Here is a 14,776-nt window from a genome sequence, read left to right as displayed (position 1 = left end):
TTGTGTTAGAATTATGCAGTAACAGCGCTAAACACTGTTCTTTGCTTCTTCTCTACAGAAAATCCGTAATAATTCCAGATACGTTGCTTAGCTTTTACCATTGTAACAAAGTAGAATTTGCCCCACAAAGTATTTCATACTATGTTCTGTGACAGTTGGCACAGTATCACTGTATCATTGACAGTTACTCTTGTAAAATCAGCAATATAGATTCATCATGCATGCCAGCACATTTCTCTTTTAAATGAAGCCCATGCTGTGCTCTGGCCACCTGCACAATCCTTAAATAGCTACCAAAACTCCTTTTTAAGTATTCTGCAGAATGGAAAGATACAGGAGAACATTTGTAAATTTCATCTTGAAAATAGCAGGCAAGGATGGAAAAAGTTTTAAGGGAATAATAACCCAAGATCTCAAGTAACCTTTTGCTTTTGTAGGCAAATGAAATGTTGTTCTGCGGGAGAAAGCTGACAGCACAGGAAGCCTGCAGCAGAGGACTGGTGTCACAAGTATTTTGGCCAACAACGTTCAGCCAAGAAGTGATGCTACGAGTGAAGGAAATGGCGTCCTGCAGTGCAGTGGTAAGGAATCAAACAGCTTTGTAATTAAATTACACTTCGCAAAGGTAAGGTGCGCTCAAAAGGCTTATCACATCAGAAAGGAGGGTCCTCAGTTTCCACAACCATACTTGTGGAAGAGGGGTTAGCATGAACAAACCTGGATAGGGATCAGGGAACTCAGAGATTCCCCTTTTGTCAGGGGCAGGGAGGGTTGTTTCATTTCCCCAACTCCACGTTTAGTCAACAAAAGTGGAACGTCCTTGCCACAGATTCTGAAAGCGGATTTCAGCATAGCTTTCCTTTACAAAGATGGAAGAGTCTGAAAGTGTACAACTGTCCTGGGACAGCTCTGCAGGATGTAAGAAAATATATTTGGCCTCCATGTTGTCCTGGCCCACTATGTCAGAAGCTGACTCTGCCTTCTTTTCTGCACCTGCATAGTTCCCGATTCTGCAAAATGTTCTGCACAGGGCACCAGAGGCTGTAATAATGCCACCCAACCTCTACTGTGACGAAGAGGTGAGATCCAGACATAGGTGGATCTGAACAGCATGGGGAATACACTGTACTGTAACCTTCCTTTTGTGTACATAACAGTTGAATAAAAATCCTTTCCTAGTTTTACTTTCTGAGGCCCTTTTCCTTCAGGCAGACAGACTCCTGCTCCAGGCACATCCCTGCTTTAGAGAAATGCAATGAAGAAACTAATACTGGCTGCAATAAAACTGCACTAACAAAAGTACAAATTGCTACAGTTTATCGTTATACTTCATATCCCTGAAACCATCTTAGCATCCCTCAGTTTCATTTAAAATATCCACTGTAAAAGACAAGGTAGAGGCACAGGAGATTTTTAATTAAATGAAGTGTAGATTATATCTCACAAAAGACATTCAGAATGAAACTCACTAGAAATGTAGCATAAGCTTATTTGATCATGCTGATATGACATGTACTGTATGAACTGGGAAAACCTCTGGGCCTTACTGTGAATTCTTCCTTCCTTCACTGTTATTGGATGGCAACGAAAATTTCTCCTGAGACCTGTTAGAAAGAAGACCGGTGCCAACTTGCAGCCAAAGATAAGAGTTAAAACTGTCGTGTATTAGATGTAGTCTGTGAGATCCTAAATGCAAATCAGGCTAAAGTCACAAAAACAATGAATATAATCAGCTCATCCAAGTTGACTGGGTATACTTGTTCACAACAGAATAATGCATAGCCTCAGCTACTTAAAATGAACACGACTTTTAAAAAAGAGAACTACTATTCTGGAATAGCACAGTGCTGTAACCTGTAACAGACAGGAAATGGGCTTAAAATGTAGGTGTTGGCAAAGCTGAGTGGAGAGTACGTGTCTCCCTTGCCATAAACAGGATAATAATTTACATTAAATCTCCTTTCCCAAAAATTCGATAAATTACTAGTGATTTTGTTTGAGTAGTTGGGTTTCTTGCAAGATATATATATGTGTTATATATTTCAAAAGTAATTTTAAAGGAGGCAATCTCATTCTGCTTTAAAATGGTCTAGGAGAAACAAGAGCTGAACTGTGGAAGCAACCATGGACTTGCTGTTCATGCCTAACAACAATTACTAAGAGAGATTACTAAGGCTTGAGATTGGGCTTTCCAATGGTGATTCGTTATGACCTCTTGCATCATGCTAAGAAAACGTAACTCCAGAATAACAGAGGGTGCTTCTTTCACTTAACAACCTTCTCTTATAAAATGCAGTTTCACTTTTGTAAACATTTAAGCTAGTCAACTTGAAAAGGTTTGCAGTACAGGCTCATTCCTATTCCTTTCTGTTCTGACAATTAACTAATACATGGGGAAAAATTGTTAAAGATGGACATCCACATTTGGGTGCCAAACTTCTATAACCTTAAAGACTAGTTTCCAGAAAACAGGTAGCTGATGTATCATGCCTCACAAATCTTCATTTCAACGGGTCACATGTTCATCAAGAGGGAGTTCAGCTCCTTCTAGACCCTCCTGGCAGACCTCCAATAAAATAAGATTCTCCTGAATCCCTCTTTCCTTTTAAAAATGTTGGCAGTAATGCACAAATCACAGAAGTCCTGAATGCTTAAAAACACTATCGGCAACTGGAGTTGCAGCTGAAAATCAGACCTAATTTCTGTCCCCAAAGGATTTATTTAGACTGTAAAAGAGTCAGTAGTATAAAAATGTTGTTCAGACCATTATGCACAATAATGTTATCAGATTCAAAGTGAAACACGGAGCAATATTTTGGCTTTAGGTACTGGAAGAGTCTAAATGCCTTGTGCGGAGCTTCCTGAAATCTGGACTGGAAGATGTGAATGAAAAAGAGTGTCAGATGTTAAAACAGCTGTGGAGTTCTTCCAAAGGACTGGATTCATTATTCAGCTACTTGCAAGACAAAATTTATGAAGTCTGATGTCATGGCCTAACTTCAGGAGAAAATGCTCCGATTGTAAGCAGAGTCCAACATTACCTGTGTTTGAAAGCAGAGGCAATGCATCCTTGAGGAATTTGTGACAGTGTATCTTAATACATATGGTTGTGTCCATTTCCTTGTGAGTTACACAGCTGCTTCTAGCTGGTTTGATTTCGTGTAACAGAGAAGTAGGCAGGCTTGTTCAGTGCACATAATCTCTGCAGAGGGCTGCATCTTTCACACGCTCATCCAGACACAAGTACACATTCCATGTGCTGAGAAGCACCACTGAGGCCCAGTCAGGCACACCATCTGTAATGATCTATTTTGTCTGTCCTTCTTAACTTATTCTTGCTGTTGCAGCACATCTGGGCTGACACAGAGGGCTCAATCTGAAAACTGAGTCAACGTAACATTTTTGGAGACCCAAACATCATACTTTTGGAATATTTTAATTTTTTTTTCTAGGTTCTAACAGTGTAATGGAAAAATCTGATAATTTATATGTATAATATGTAAAGTTAGTTTTACAAAAACTACTAGGATTTTTTCTTCGTTGAATTTATTTAACTTATTTATTTTGTGTTCATATTCAGCTGTTGAATGATCACAGATCTTATTTTCATACTTCCCTTGACTGAATTAACGGTATCACATTAGAATGCAAACATTTTTAGCAGCAAGTTGTGTCGAAAATAAAGACTATATAGAAAACATACAGTATGCTGTGGGCACTAAAAGAAACAGCCATGTGCATGCTCCTGTATGTGTGAAAACTGTACAAAGATGTATTTGCCAGGGTTAAGGGGAAAAAAAAAGCGGATCCCGTAACAGTGAGTCCCTCCTAAGTCTCTCTTTACTTTCTGCCTTCTCGAGGAGCATTGAAGGGCTTGCCAACAAGATGCTTTATTTAAGTTTACTGTAGTCCTGTTATCCGGATGCCAGTAACAGGGTGAGTGAGTGGTGCCGTTATGTGGCATCTTACTCTTCTTCAGGTTTAAACATCCCCTTTTGGTCTGAAGTCTGAAAACAAATCTTTATGAGCCTTAGTCTAGTTGCCTGATTCCTCAGGTGAGAGATAACTTCTGCTCTGGAGGCCTTTGGGTGTGGGCCAACAGCTTATACAAGGTGCTAGGTACTGAACAAAGTGGAGGGAGAGGTTTTGTTTTGCTTTTCCCAGCTCTCCACATCTGGCCACCCCACCATCTGGTTACAAGAACTTATGGCTATCCATAAAAGCAGTCCACAACAAATGACAAAAATCCAGTCTGTTCCTTTACAATGTGATCCCAGTGTTTTTCCGTGACACTGACCGACTTCTGAACACTGGAGCGCTCGCATTTCCTTCTTGCTAGTAAGGCAGTTTATATGGAAATAACACAAACACGCTTTGCGACTTCAGCTGCCATTTTAGTATGCCCAAATCAAAAGCTCTTGAAGCAGAAGCTTTGCACATTTGTTTATTTTGTAATCTGTGCACTTACTCTCCATCCTTGAGCTCAGTGACTAAGTGACTAGTTTATGGCTTACACCTCTGCAAAGGAGGCTGGTTGGGTTTTCTCCCTCACAGTCTTTCCATGACCGTCTCCACAAACCTTTGTGAAGTCAGCAAACACGCAATTACAGTAAACAGTAGCCTTCAACACATTTGTGTACATTTTTTCCCACAAATAATTAAAAGCACTATTTCTATGGCCTGATCGTACCACTGATTTTTAAGGAAATCACTACTCCAAAGACAGAAGTTTTCATGGACGTTCTTCATTAAAAATATGAAATCTGGCTTATAATTAGCCAGTTTTAAATATCTTCAAAAAGCACTATCAAAACAAGTGACTTAACTTATTTTTAAATGTCTGAAACAAAGAGGAGCTCTTTCTGTAACTATACCACTTGTTTTATACCACCAATAGTTGCTTACTTCCACAACCTCGCAGCAACGCCACGGAGCACGTGCTCAAAGACGTGCTTGGATCAAGGCCACAGACCCCACTGCTATGTCCAGGCACACACGTGAGACACCTATATGGCAGTCCCATTAAAAGCAGAGGGATTACTCAAGTGAAAATTATTCACGTGCCTAAGAGTTTGCACAATCAGGCCTCCAGTATATGACTTCAGAAAAAAAGTAATGGAAAGTACCATGATTCCTCAATTTCCTTTTTTCTTTCTTTCTTCCCGTCCAGAGAGCCATAACTCCTAGTCATGTGTTAAATGTGTTAATAAAATATTAGGAAGTTTATTTCAGTACTATGCTTGGTTTTTGTAGATAAATTTAGAAGAATTGCTCAGCAATGTGAAGGTATGCTTTCCATACGAGATTTTCAAACAAAGACGAATCATAAGTTGTTAGACCTTTAAACGGCATCATTTCATCTGATTTTTCAAATATCTCTATCTTAGCATTTTTTATGACAAAGGAATGGTTGAAATACATTTTCTATAATTATTTTTCCATTAAAGCTAGCGCTAAACATAGTTAACATTTTTAATTTTTCATATCTATACAGTTACAATCTAGTTTTCATGGAATCTATTTTCCCTTCAAGCAAAGAACAGTAACAATGTCAAAAGCTTCTTTTCCAGTATTTAAAGATCAGAATCAATCCTCTCTTGTGTTGCTGTCCTTACCAGGTATTCAGATATTTAGATGTACTGTACATATTAGTCTGGGTACCTTTACTAATATTCACAGTATTTAAGATTATAAATGCAATTTGTTGTTAAGTATGTTATTTTATTGTGTAAATTGTTTTGTACAATCTTTAAAAATCTACAGTTTTGCATTTGTAGATATTAAAGGTAAGCAATTTATTTTGTGTTGTCCTGCATGTATATTTTTGCTGTAGATAAGTGTTGCTTAGTTTACTATTTCAGTACAGTTCTGTTTAAATGAATAAGCTTACAAACTTTAATACAGTATATATTTTCAGAATATAAACTTTTATATTTCTGTGGTAGGTTAGGGTATGCGTTTTAGGCAATCTTTTTCACTACTATTAACTGTTCTTTTAATCTCTAATATAATGGTTTTGTGCCAATAGTTTTTCATTAGAATAAAATGCTCTTTTAATGCTAGGGATAAACAGACAATTTTGGTTGGGGTTTGTTTTATTTTGTTATTTTTTTAATTTTTTGCCAGCCTTTACAGTTTTAAATGTAATTTGTAAATGTACTGCATTTGTGAATAAGCCTTACCATTAGGTACAAGAAATCTTTAAACTACATAATTGCATATGTAGTACTAAGGACTTCCCCAAGTAATTGCTGTAAGAAAGTTAGCAAAATCAGAGTACAGGGCCTTAAGTTTTTCTTGTGAAAAGGATGATACGGGTTGTTTCTTTTGAACAACATAGTTAAGTCTTGTCAGCATGGGCTTTGGTATATATAAACTGTGCATTTGTGCTCCCAACCACAATAGTTTAATCTCAGGCTTTGTGTGGCTGGGTCTATAAAAGTCAAATCTGGCTAAAGCCAGCGCTCTTTAGGAGACGCTAAAGAAGTTTACATAAGAGACTTATAGACAATCTTAATTATAGTACATTTGGGTACTCTGTATCCTAGATGTGTTATCTGTGTCTGCCCAATTAACCCTATGTTTTAAGCCATATTAAATCTCTTTACTGCTACTTTAAATACTACACTGAAAGTCATTTGCTAGCTCACCTACTCACAGACAGGATTTCAATTTTTATTGAATAGAAATATTATGCCTTCCATAAAAACAAAGGACCAAAGAACTACATTATTCTAACAAAGCATTAGTTACTTAGCCAGTGAACTAGTTTGACATTTGTACTGAAGATCAAAGAGTCTCTTTCTGCTACAAACACTGCATTCTCATCTGCGTCAAGCGAAGGGGAAAAGAGGTATCCACTGACTTACTGGGAAAAGAGTGACGTTCAGCGAGGGTGGCATGTCTATTGGTAAGGCTTATTACCAAACCTCTGAGATGAAGCAAAGAACCAAAAATTCACAAATTATGTCAATGTAAATTTATTTTCAGAACTTGCACAAGTAATTAATTGTAGAACTTTGCAAATTAGGCCCTTAAGTTATTTTGTCAGAACACCACGGAACAGACTAAAACAGTTTCTAATATTTGTAATGATGAGTACATATTATAATATTATAAGGGTACAGGCACCCCTATATCACAGTGTTGTAAATATTTTCTGAAACTGGTACAGTACTGAGGGACTTGTATCTTCTGATATATCAACTATTGACTGTCTAGATCAAATTGTACACAATTTATTTGTTGATGGTCCTGTAACTAGTGTATGGACACATTTCTGGGTGCCTTAGAAGTTGTATTTTTCATGTGTGTTAATATGCAGTATTTATACATTGTGAGAAGCTGCTTTGAATAAAAACATTGAAACTTCATTTCAATGCAGTGACTTTCAGTTTTACATCATGAGAATGAATTTTATAAATAGTAGCCACAGACTCTTTTTTGGTATTTTAGTAGGCTAAAGCTATTCCACAGACTCCTGTATTTTAAAAGAAGGTAGGAAGACAACAGGCTTTTAAGAGAGAAATGAAACTTGAAGCTATTCATTAAAAACTGCAAAAAATAGGGCATTAAGAAACACTGCAATAAGGCCTCTCTGAAATCATTCATCAGGAATGATCCCATTTATCATTTCATCAAAGAAAACCACAGAGAACCATCTTATATTTCTAGGACACCTTCTACCCTATCATCACTTCTACTCCTGCTTTGACATGAACAGGTCACTTAGAGCATTATCTGCCCAGAAGCAGCTACTGCAGACAGTGTTTTGGCTCCACGGGAGGGGATCTGATTTTGGAGGGGCATTTCCCAGGGGCCTCGTTCTGGAAGCGGCCCCGAGCTGCGGGGCCAGCACACCGTCCTCCTCTGCGGTGACAGGCTGTGCGCCTCCCACCGAGTCTCTGGGACACAAAGTGATGGTTCGGCTGTAACATGCTGAGTGCTGTTCCCAATCATGTATCTTCCATGATTAGAAAAGTAACTGTAAATTACTTCAACCCTGGGATAGGAAAGGAGGGATATTTTACGCAGGGACCCAGTCGTTACCCAAAGCACCTATACAGCAGGGTTTGCAACAAATGACCTACTCTTGATCTAAAGGACTTCACTTACGTTCCAGTGATCAAATTGCTTAGCTTTAAAACGACAGATACTGTTAGTAAAAATTGTGGTAAGCTATTTAGAGCAGAGGATTGAGCAATTTGGTCTTGCTTCACCATCCACAAATCCAATTATTATTTATTACAGTGACTCTTGTCATGAATTAACGTATTGTAATTTGCACTGGACCGCAAGCAATGTGCCCATGATGAACACAGCATGACATTTATGTAACACGTAGTTAAAAAGACACCATCAACTTCTAACTCACATACAAACACATTCCCTGGCTAATCTTTGTGTTCAAAAACATAGATGACGCATATGATCACTTTTTTGTGATCTCTATCCTGTTCAATTTTCATTTCATCTTAAAAGTATGCATCCTTTTAGAATTTACCTTGGTTTACACTTAGATTTAGAACCAATTTACCTTGGTTAACTTGGTTTACATTTAGAAATGATTTACTAAAATAGCTATTTTTAATTAGTAAATTGATTTGGCAACTTCTAATAACCAAATGTTTCTAGATTTCAGACCTAGAAGATCTTCTCTCAAACTCAACTTTATTTAAGACTGGAGGAGGTAAACACATTTTTTTTAACTCACAACTGACTTTTCAAATCAGAATTAATTAGTCATTAAGGTGAACTAAGCAAGTTAAAGTATTTTCTCAGCACTGCAAAAGACGTTAAGCTCTTAAAAGGTGCGTTATTACTTCCATATGCTTAGTCAGTAATTTCTATCACTACTATAATAGAAGGTTTGGGGGCTGTTTTTTGTTTTGGGGTGGTTTTTTTTTTGACTTGGCAACAAACCTCTATTGATTGATCTCCCTATCTTTGCTCTTAACACAGATTCCCAATATTTCATCTTTATTTCTCAATAATTCATTCTTTCAAGGAAAGTAAACATAATTTAAAATAAAAGAATCCATCCAAATAAGTTCAGTTTTTTTCAGAAGGATAAATGTTGGTCCTTTTGGTGTAAATTAATGCACCAACAAACCACATGGAGGAGGGACCCAGTAATCCAGTATGTAAAAAGATCTGTAAAGTTAAACAGACAAAAGACTAGTCTATGAATTCCAGGTAAGAAAGAGCACCGGCAGATACTAATCCCCCTGGCTTGAAGATAAAGAAAGTACTCAAACAGGTCGAAGCACTACGTAAACTAAGACCAACCACTTCTCATTCTAGTGCCGATCAACGGACAGGAACAATAGTACATACAGGAAGAACAAGGAGAGGCTTTGAAACAAATGAAGAGCAAATGAAGTCACATTAGAAAATCAGAAGTACGCTATTTTAAGGTTTTGGGAGGTAGTCACACAGACTGGCAGAACAAAGCAAACTGAGTCACAAAGGCTGGGCTATGAGGCAGTTTGAGGAGGAGCAAGTCAGTGGGCGAAATTCTGCGCCTACTAATTTCAGGAATTCTCCCCTTCCTTCCTTGTGCCTTTCTTTTGTAGCAAACCCCCTCAGAAGACTATAAAATTTAATAAAATGTAACTCACATCTATTTATGATTCTGATGCCCGACTTATCCTCAAAAACAATCTACAATCATAGTAGGGAGGGAGTTTCAAATTACTAAGAAAGCTGGAGAAACAACCTGCTCTAGAAGTCAAACCGTTTGAATTGTACTAGCAACATTTTGCTTTAATTTATACTCTTTCCTTGATTTCACAAAATGTGCTCATTACAGAAGTATAATAAAAATAGAACCCTTCAGAGCTTTGTTGCATTTCAATTATTAAGTCCATCTGGCCTGACATGGTAATTTTCACCTGGAACTGTCAAAAGGCGCTATGGGAGAAAGAATGGAATTTGCCTTTCAGAAAAAGGAAACAAGTTATTATTTAGCAGAGAATAAACAAATTAACACAAAGCACGAAGCAAAGACTGGAAATGCAGAAGAAAGAATCAAGAGTTTTTATAAAGGAAAGTCTCTACAAGTGCTAGAACTAAGCTTCTGCTACAAACTGGTTATGCAGGAACATCTAAAAACATATATAATCTCCAGCTATATTTTATGGTAAAGCAGCCCATTTTATGGTAAAGCAGGGGGAGGGATTAATTGTCTTTAACTACACAACAGTTTTTAACATGAAATAACGCACAGAATATCATCCTTATGAAAGTCTCAGCATAAAAATTATAATGCTACTTAATGAGTCAGGAATAAAGCTAGCAATTACAGTCACATGGGTCCTTCAGCAAATTTCCATGTAGAATCAGAACCTGCGTAAAGTAGATCTCCTCCTTCCAAAAGGACAGGTCATTCACGCCTCAGCTTTATATGTAAAAGGTACAGTACTTTCAATGTGACTTGATGTCCCAATCCGAGCAAAAATGGGGAGCCGGGACCCTAATGAAAACCTGTAACTTCAGCCTGCACAGGCCCTTCCTGCAATGCACAAACCAGCTACGGCAGAAGTCGGTAATGGAGAGCGTAACTTTAAAACTCCTGAGTTAAACTGTATCACCTTTCCTTCATCACTTCTTGGCGCTGGTGTCACTTGAATGATGAATTCAGTGGACCTAAGTCAAAGCCGACCAACGTCAACAGACACCCTCCCAGTGGCTTAAGTTGCCTCTAGATCAACCCCAGGGGTTGACAGACACCACAGCAACCTCTCTTTCACCATAATAATACAGGGAACATCTTGCATTCACCTTCTTAGAAAAGTAATTATGGGACTGATCAAAAAAAAAAAAAACCCCGTAACTAGCTCAGAGGGCAAGGTTCTATATCTTTACTTCAAAATCTAACAGTAGTGGCTGAGAAGTTTTGAATAAAATTCAACATTTTCAACTTTATCACTAACTCTTGTTAGTAAGAAGAGGCGCTCTGCTATGTTTTACCTTTCTCAGCTCCTCAGTCATGATTATCAACTTGGATTCTAGATGTCTGTGTAACTTATTTTATTCACTGGTCACAGGCAGAAATACGATTCATCCACAACTATGAAAAGAAAAATGAAAATGCTCTTTGCAAGTAAGAGTCATGTTTGAAAAAGGAGGTATTGAACTGCTGCTACCGCCTGCGATGTTAGAGAAAAAGCTGCATCTAACAGAGTTGCTATAACGAAAAATGATTTAAACACTAAGCGGCAATCTTGACTTGTGAGGATTAAGTTAATTACTATCATCTAGAAGTAAGTTATTCACAGTCATCCAGAAATGTGTTTCTGATGTGTCTGTAAATAAGTGCTACGTTCTCTATTACACCAAAAAGATCAGCAATTTCATACTGCTGTCCTTCCAGCCTTCTGGTTAGTGATTACATATGCTGCCTACCAAGCTCCAGGGTATTCACTTTCTACAAGAGGTTCATTAAATGGATAAAGGCATTCACATAAAACTCTTCCCATGCCTAATTATTCAAAATCTGCATTATCTTTGCCCCTCATTTGTTTATTTTGTATGCAGCTGCAGCGAGCTGTTTGTCAGGGACTCAGACTCCAGCAAACAATTCCCTCCAAGTCCACTTTTTGCCCATTAGGCTCATAATGAGCAACAACTCCAAAATCTTGCCAGCTGAGCCGCCGAGGGATTCCCTGCTGTTGCAGGGTAAAGGTCGGATGAGCGCTGCTTTGCTGATAGGCAGCAGTGTGCCTACTGGTTGGAGTACAGCATTCAGAGTCAACAAGCACTCGCCTCTAATCCTCCCTTTATTTCTGAAAGTATGCCTTAATAGTATCAGTGATCCAGCCCTCTAAGGGTTTTCCTGCCATAATGACCTTTCATCAGTCCTTTGCAGCATAGGGCTGCTCCCTGCAATGACATCTGAAAAAATATAGGTTATTAACTAGAAAATAAAGCAGCCTGCAAGTTCCCCGTGCCAATGACCAGGCCCATCTCAAAGAAGGCAAAGGACAAAGGTGCTCGTAATACCCATCCCATCCCCAGCGCCGCCCTTGCCTAGCTTACCCAGACCAGAAAAACAGGACCTTGTATATTTTATGTGTTTACATGTAACAGCATCAAGCAAATAGAGGTATTTTCCTGGATATTAATCTGATGCTTATTGGAAAGATTCCTAATAGAAATACCTCAAAATACACTAGACCTGGTAGGATTCATCTTACATGGCTGCAGCTAGCTAGACCACAGAGACACTGGCCCTCTTCCTTAAACCAAATCGCTGTCTCCAAAATCTATTAAAAGATTAAACTGAACTTCAAAGAAATAGGCTGCAATGTAGCTGATTTGAAACACTGAATCTTTCCCCAACTGTTTCAAGTATGAGAAAACCCAGCAACACTCCACTAGCAATTCAAGCGGTCGGTAAACACACTCCACAACTCCACACTCCACAGCCATACTGTGGCCGTGTGCCAACAAAATGATGAGTCAGCACCAGGGTAGGGAATCAAGTGTCAAGAATGCATTTAACTTAACCTCGCCCCCGAGAACACTTTTCTTACGAACAGAATCAAAACACCCTACAAAAAGAAAGAATTTAGCAGGGTTTTTTTTCTCCATTAGTACAGGCAACCATCGCAATTTTCCTCCAACTCACAACAGCTCTCAAATTTTAAATTAGGAGAAATGCTTAAGAAAATAGCAATCAGCGAACAGAATGACAAAGAGGTTCACGAACAAATCAATCCAATCCTACAATCCTTACTTTGACAAAACTCCCACTGCTCAGCTGAGTGCAGAATGGTTTCTTGACAGCATTAGGATCCATAATACTAAATACTTGCACAGATACAAAAAGGAGTACATTTTCTTAATGAAAATACAGTCCAAATGGTTTGGCATTTCCCAAAGGAATATGTGCACAATGCCGCTTTGCTTCATAGCATTTGTGTGGAGTGTTTGATGAATCATGAGTTTTCCTGAATCATTTTTAAATTAATCCCTCTTAAGAAATTCCCCACTTACGCATCGTTCTGCATAATCACCCTAGATCTTCTATTCAGGATAGAAAAAAAGGATAAAAAGAAAAAATTTAGAATTAAAAAAAAAACAAAAAAGATTTGAAAGAAGACTCAATCCTGCACCTGAAAATTTGAACACTCATTTGCAAGGTTGTTGAACACTGCCAAACCAGAACGGCAGCATTTTATACCTACTCACTCTTCACAGGTGTAAATAACCACATTGGGCAGCTCTGGAGGAGGGGAGTAAATGATGGGGGAGAAGAGAAATCCAGGCTCTAGCTATTACCTTCACAGTGTTAGTTAAGGGCAATTATAGAAAGGCTATGAACTTTGAGCTACCCACTTAACGAACAGAGAGGGCTTCCAGTTAAAGGCTGAGAGCAGCTAACCCTGCTGCACCTCGCACTGCTCAGTCCTGCAAATGCCTGCATGAGTTTTTCCTCACACCATGCTCCACTGAACTCCAGGGCCTGGGCCACCTCCTATGGGAATACTGCTCACAACCCCAAACATTCATTTCAGGTGACTGTTTGTCCTCCACTGGATTCAGCCTGCTGGACTGTGAAATTAAGGAGATAAGACCCAGTTTGTACAGACATCCAACACATGATCAGGCTGGAATTATCCACAGTTAGGTTCCCTGGACAGATCTATGAGGGAATTTTTACCCTATCTAACAGCCCTTGCAAATGCCTATGTCTTATGCCCTAAGTTTAGATTTTCAAAACCATCACTTAACGGTATTAAAGAGATAAGCACTGCCAAACACTACTGGAGGAGCGCCTGGAAGGACTTCTGCTCCAACCGTCAGCCCTGTCCTTCCCCCAGAGGTTAGCAACTGTAGCAGAGGCCGCAGATTAGACAGCTGTATCTGCACCAAAGAAGATAAGTTAGAGCTGACTATGAGCTCAAACGGCTGACAAAAGCTAGGATGCTAGAAAGATGATAACCTCCTGGAGAAGGACAGAGCAACAAGAGAGAGTGGTGGTCTCTTCAAATACTGTTCTCCTCCACCATGATCTTGCAGACTGGAAATACAAAATATGAGCAAAGAATACTTTTGTTGGGAGGCTGATGTCATTTATCGTGAATGGTTCCATCATGGCTCACTTGATTTCCACGGCTACCCACTGTCAAAACAGAAAAAAGTCCTTAGAACGTCAGTTTTGAAAGCAAATGTCCCATGTACACTAGTAAAGTCCTCCATCTGAAACGTTTCCTTACGAAAAAGATCACCAATTTGCAAAGTTAAGTCATTAGCTTATGGAAGGAAACCAGGACACCTCTTTCCTGCATGCCGCAAGCTCTAAGTTTTCTTACATCGTCATCCCAACACTAATTCCCAGAAATCCTGCAGAGCTACAGAATTCTCCAGAGCACCATTTCATATACTCAACACTTTCACATCAAAAACTGTCTTAAAAAACACTAAGAACAAAGAATTTTTGCTACATCCTGCAGCATTACCTGAACTATTTTGCACAACAGCCTCCCCACATATTAACTCTGGCATCCACATACCTCTTCTGCCTCATTACAAATAACATTTACTAGTTATAAACAGAAAATGATTTGCCCATTTTGGCACTCCCATCCCCAAACACCTTTTTGGTCTTCTGTGGGCACACATCTCACTTTGGGAAACGCTAACAGTAATAGGTTATATCAATTCACACTAGGTGCAAAGTTATTGAACAAACAGGAGGGGAAGAGATCAAATGAAATGGCAGAGATTTGTGACTGACACACTTGTTGATCGGGTAGGATAAAAATCCGAA

The 14,776-nt window shown here is 38.7% G+C and overlaps 1 protein-coding gene across 1 annotated transcript in view; it reads left to right on the top strand.

The window, feature by feature from the left end:
- The window catches only part of CDYL2 (chromodomain Y like 2), a 63,659-nt gene extending 56,286 nt beyond the window's left edge, over positions 1-7,373 (top strand). The window contains exons 6-7 of the mRNA XM_068955801.1: positions 438-581; positions 2,826-7,373. Of these exons, the coding sequence (XP_068811902.1) occupies positions 438-581; positions 2,826-2,984 (303 nt within the window). The 3' untranslated portion in view covers positions 2,985-7,373. The remainder of the gene's footprint in view (positions 1-437; positions 582-2,825) is intronic.
- Positions 7,374-14,776: the final 7,403 nt, after the last annotated feature.

This window comes from Struthio camelus, chromosome 10 (genome assembly GCF_040807025.1).
Source record: "Struthio camelus isolate bStrCam1 chromosome 10, bStrCam1.hap1, whole genome shotgun sequence".
In the NCBI taxonomy this organism is placed as follows: Eukaryota; Metazoa; Chordata; class Aves; order Struthioniformes; family Struthionidae; genus Struthio; species Struthio camelus.
Note: the sequence above shows the minus strand (reverse complement) of the source record. Positions and strands in the feature narration are given on the sequence as shown.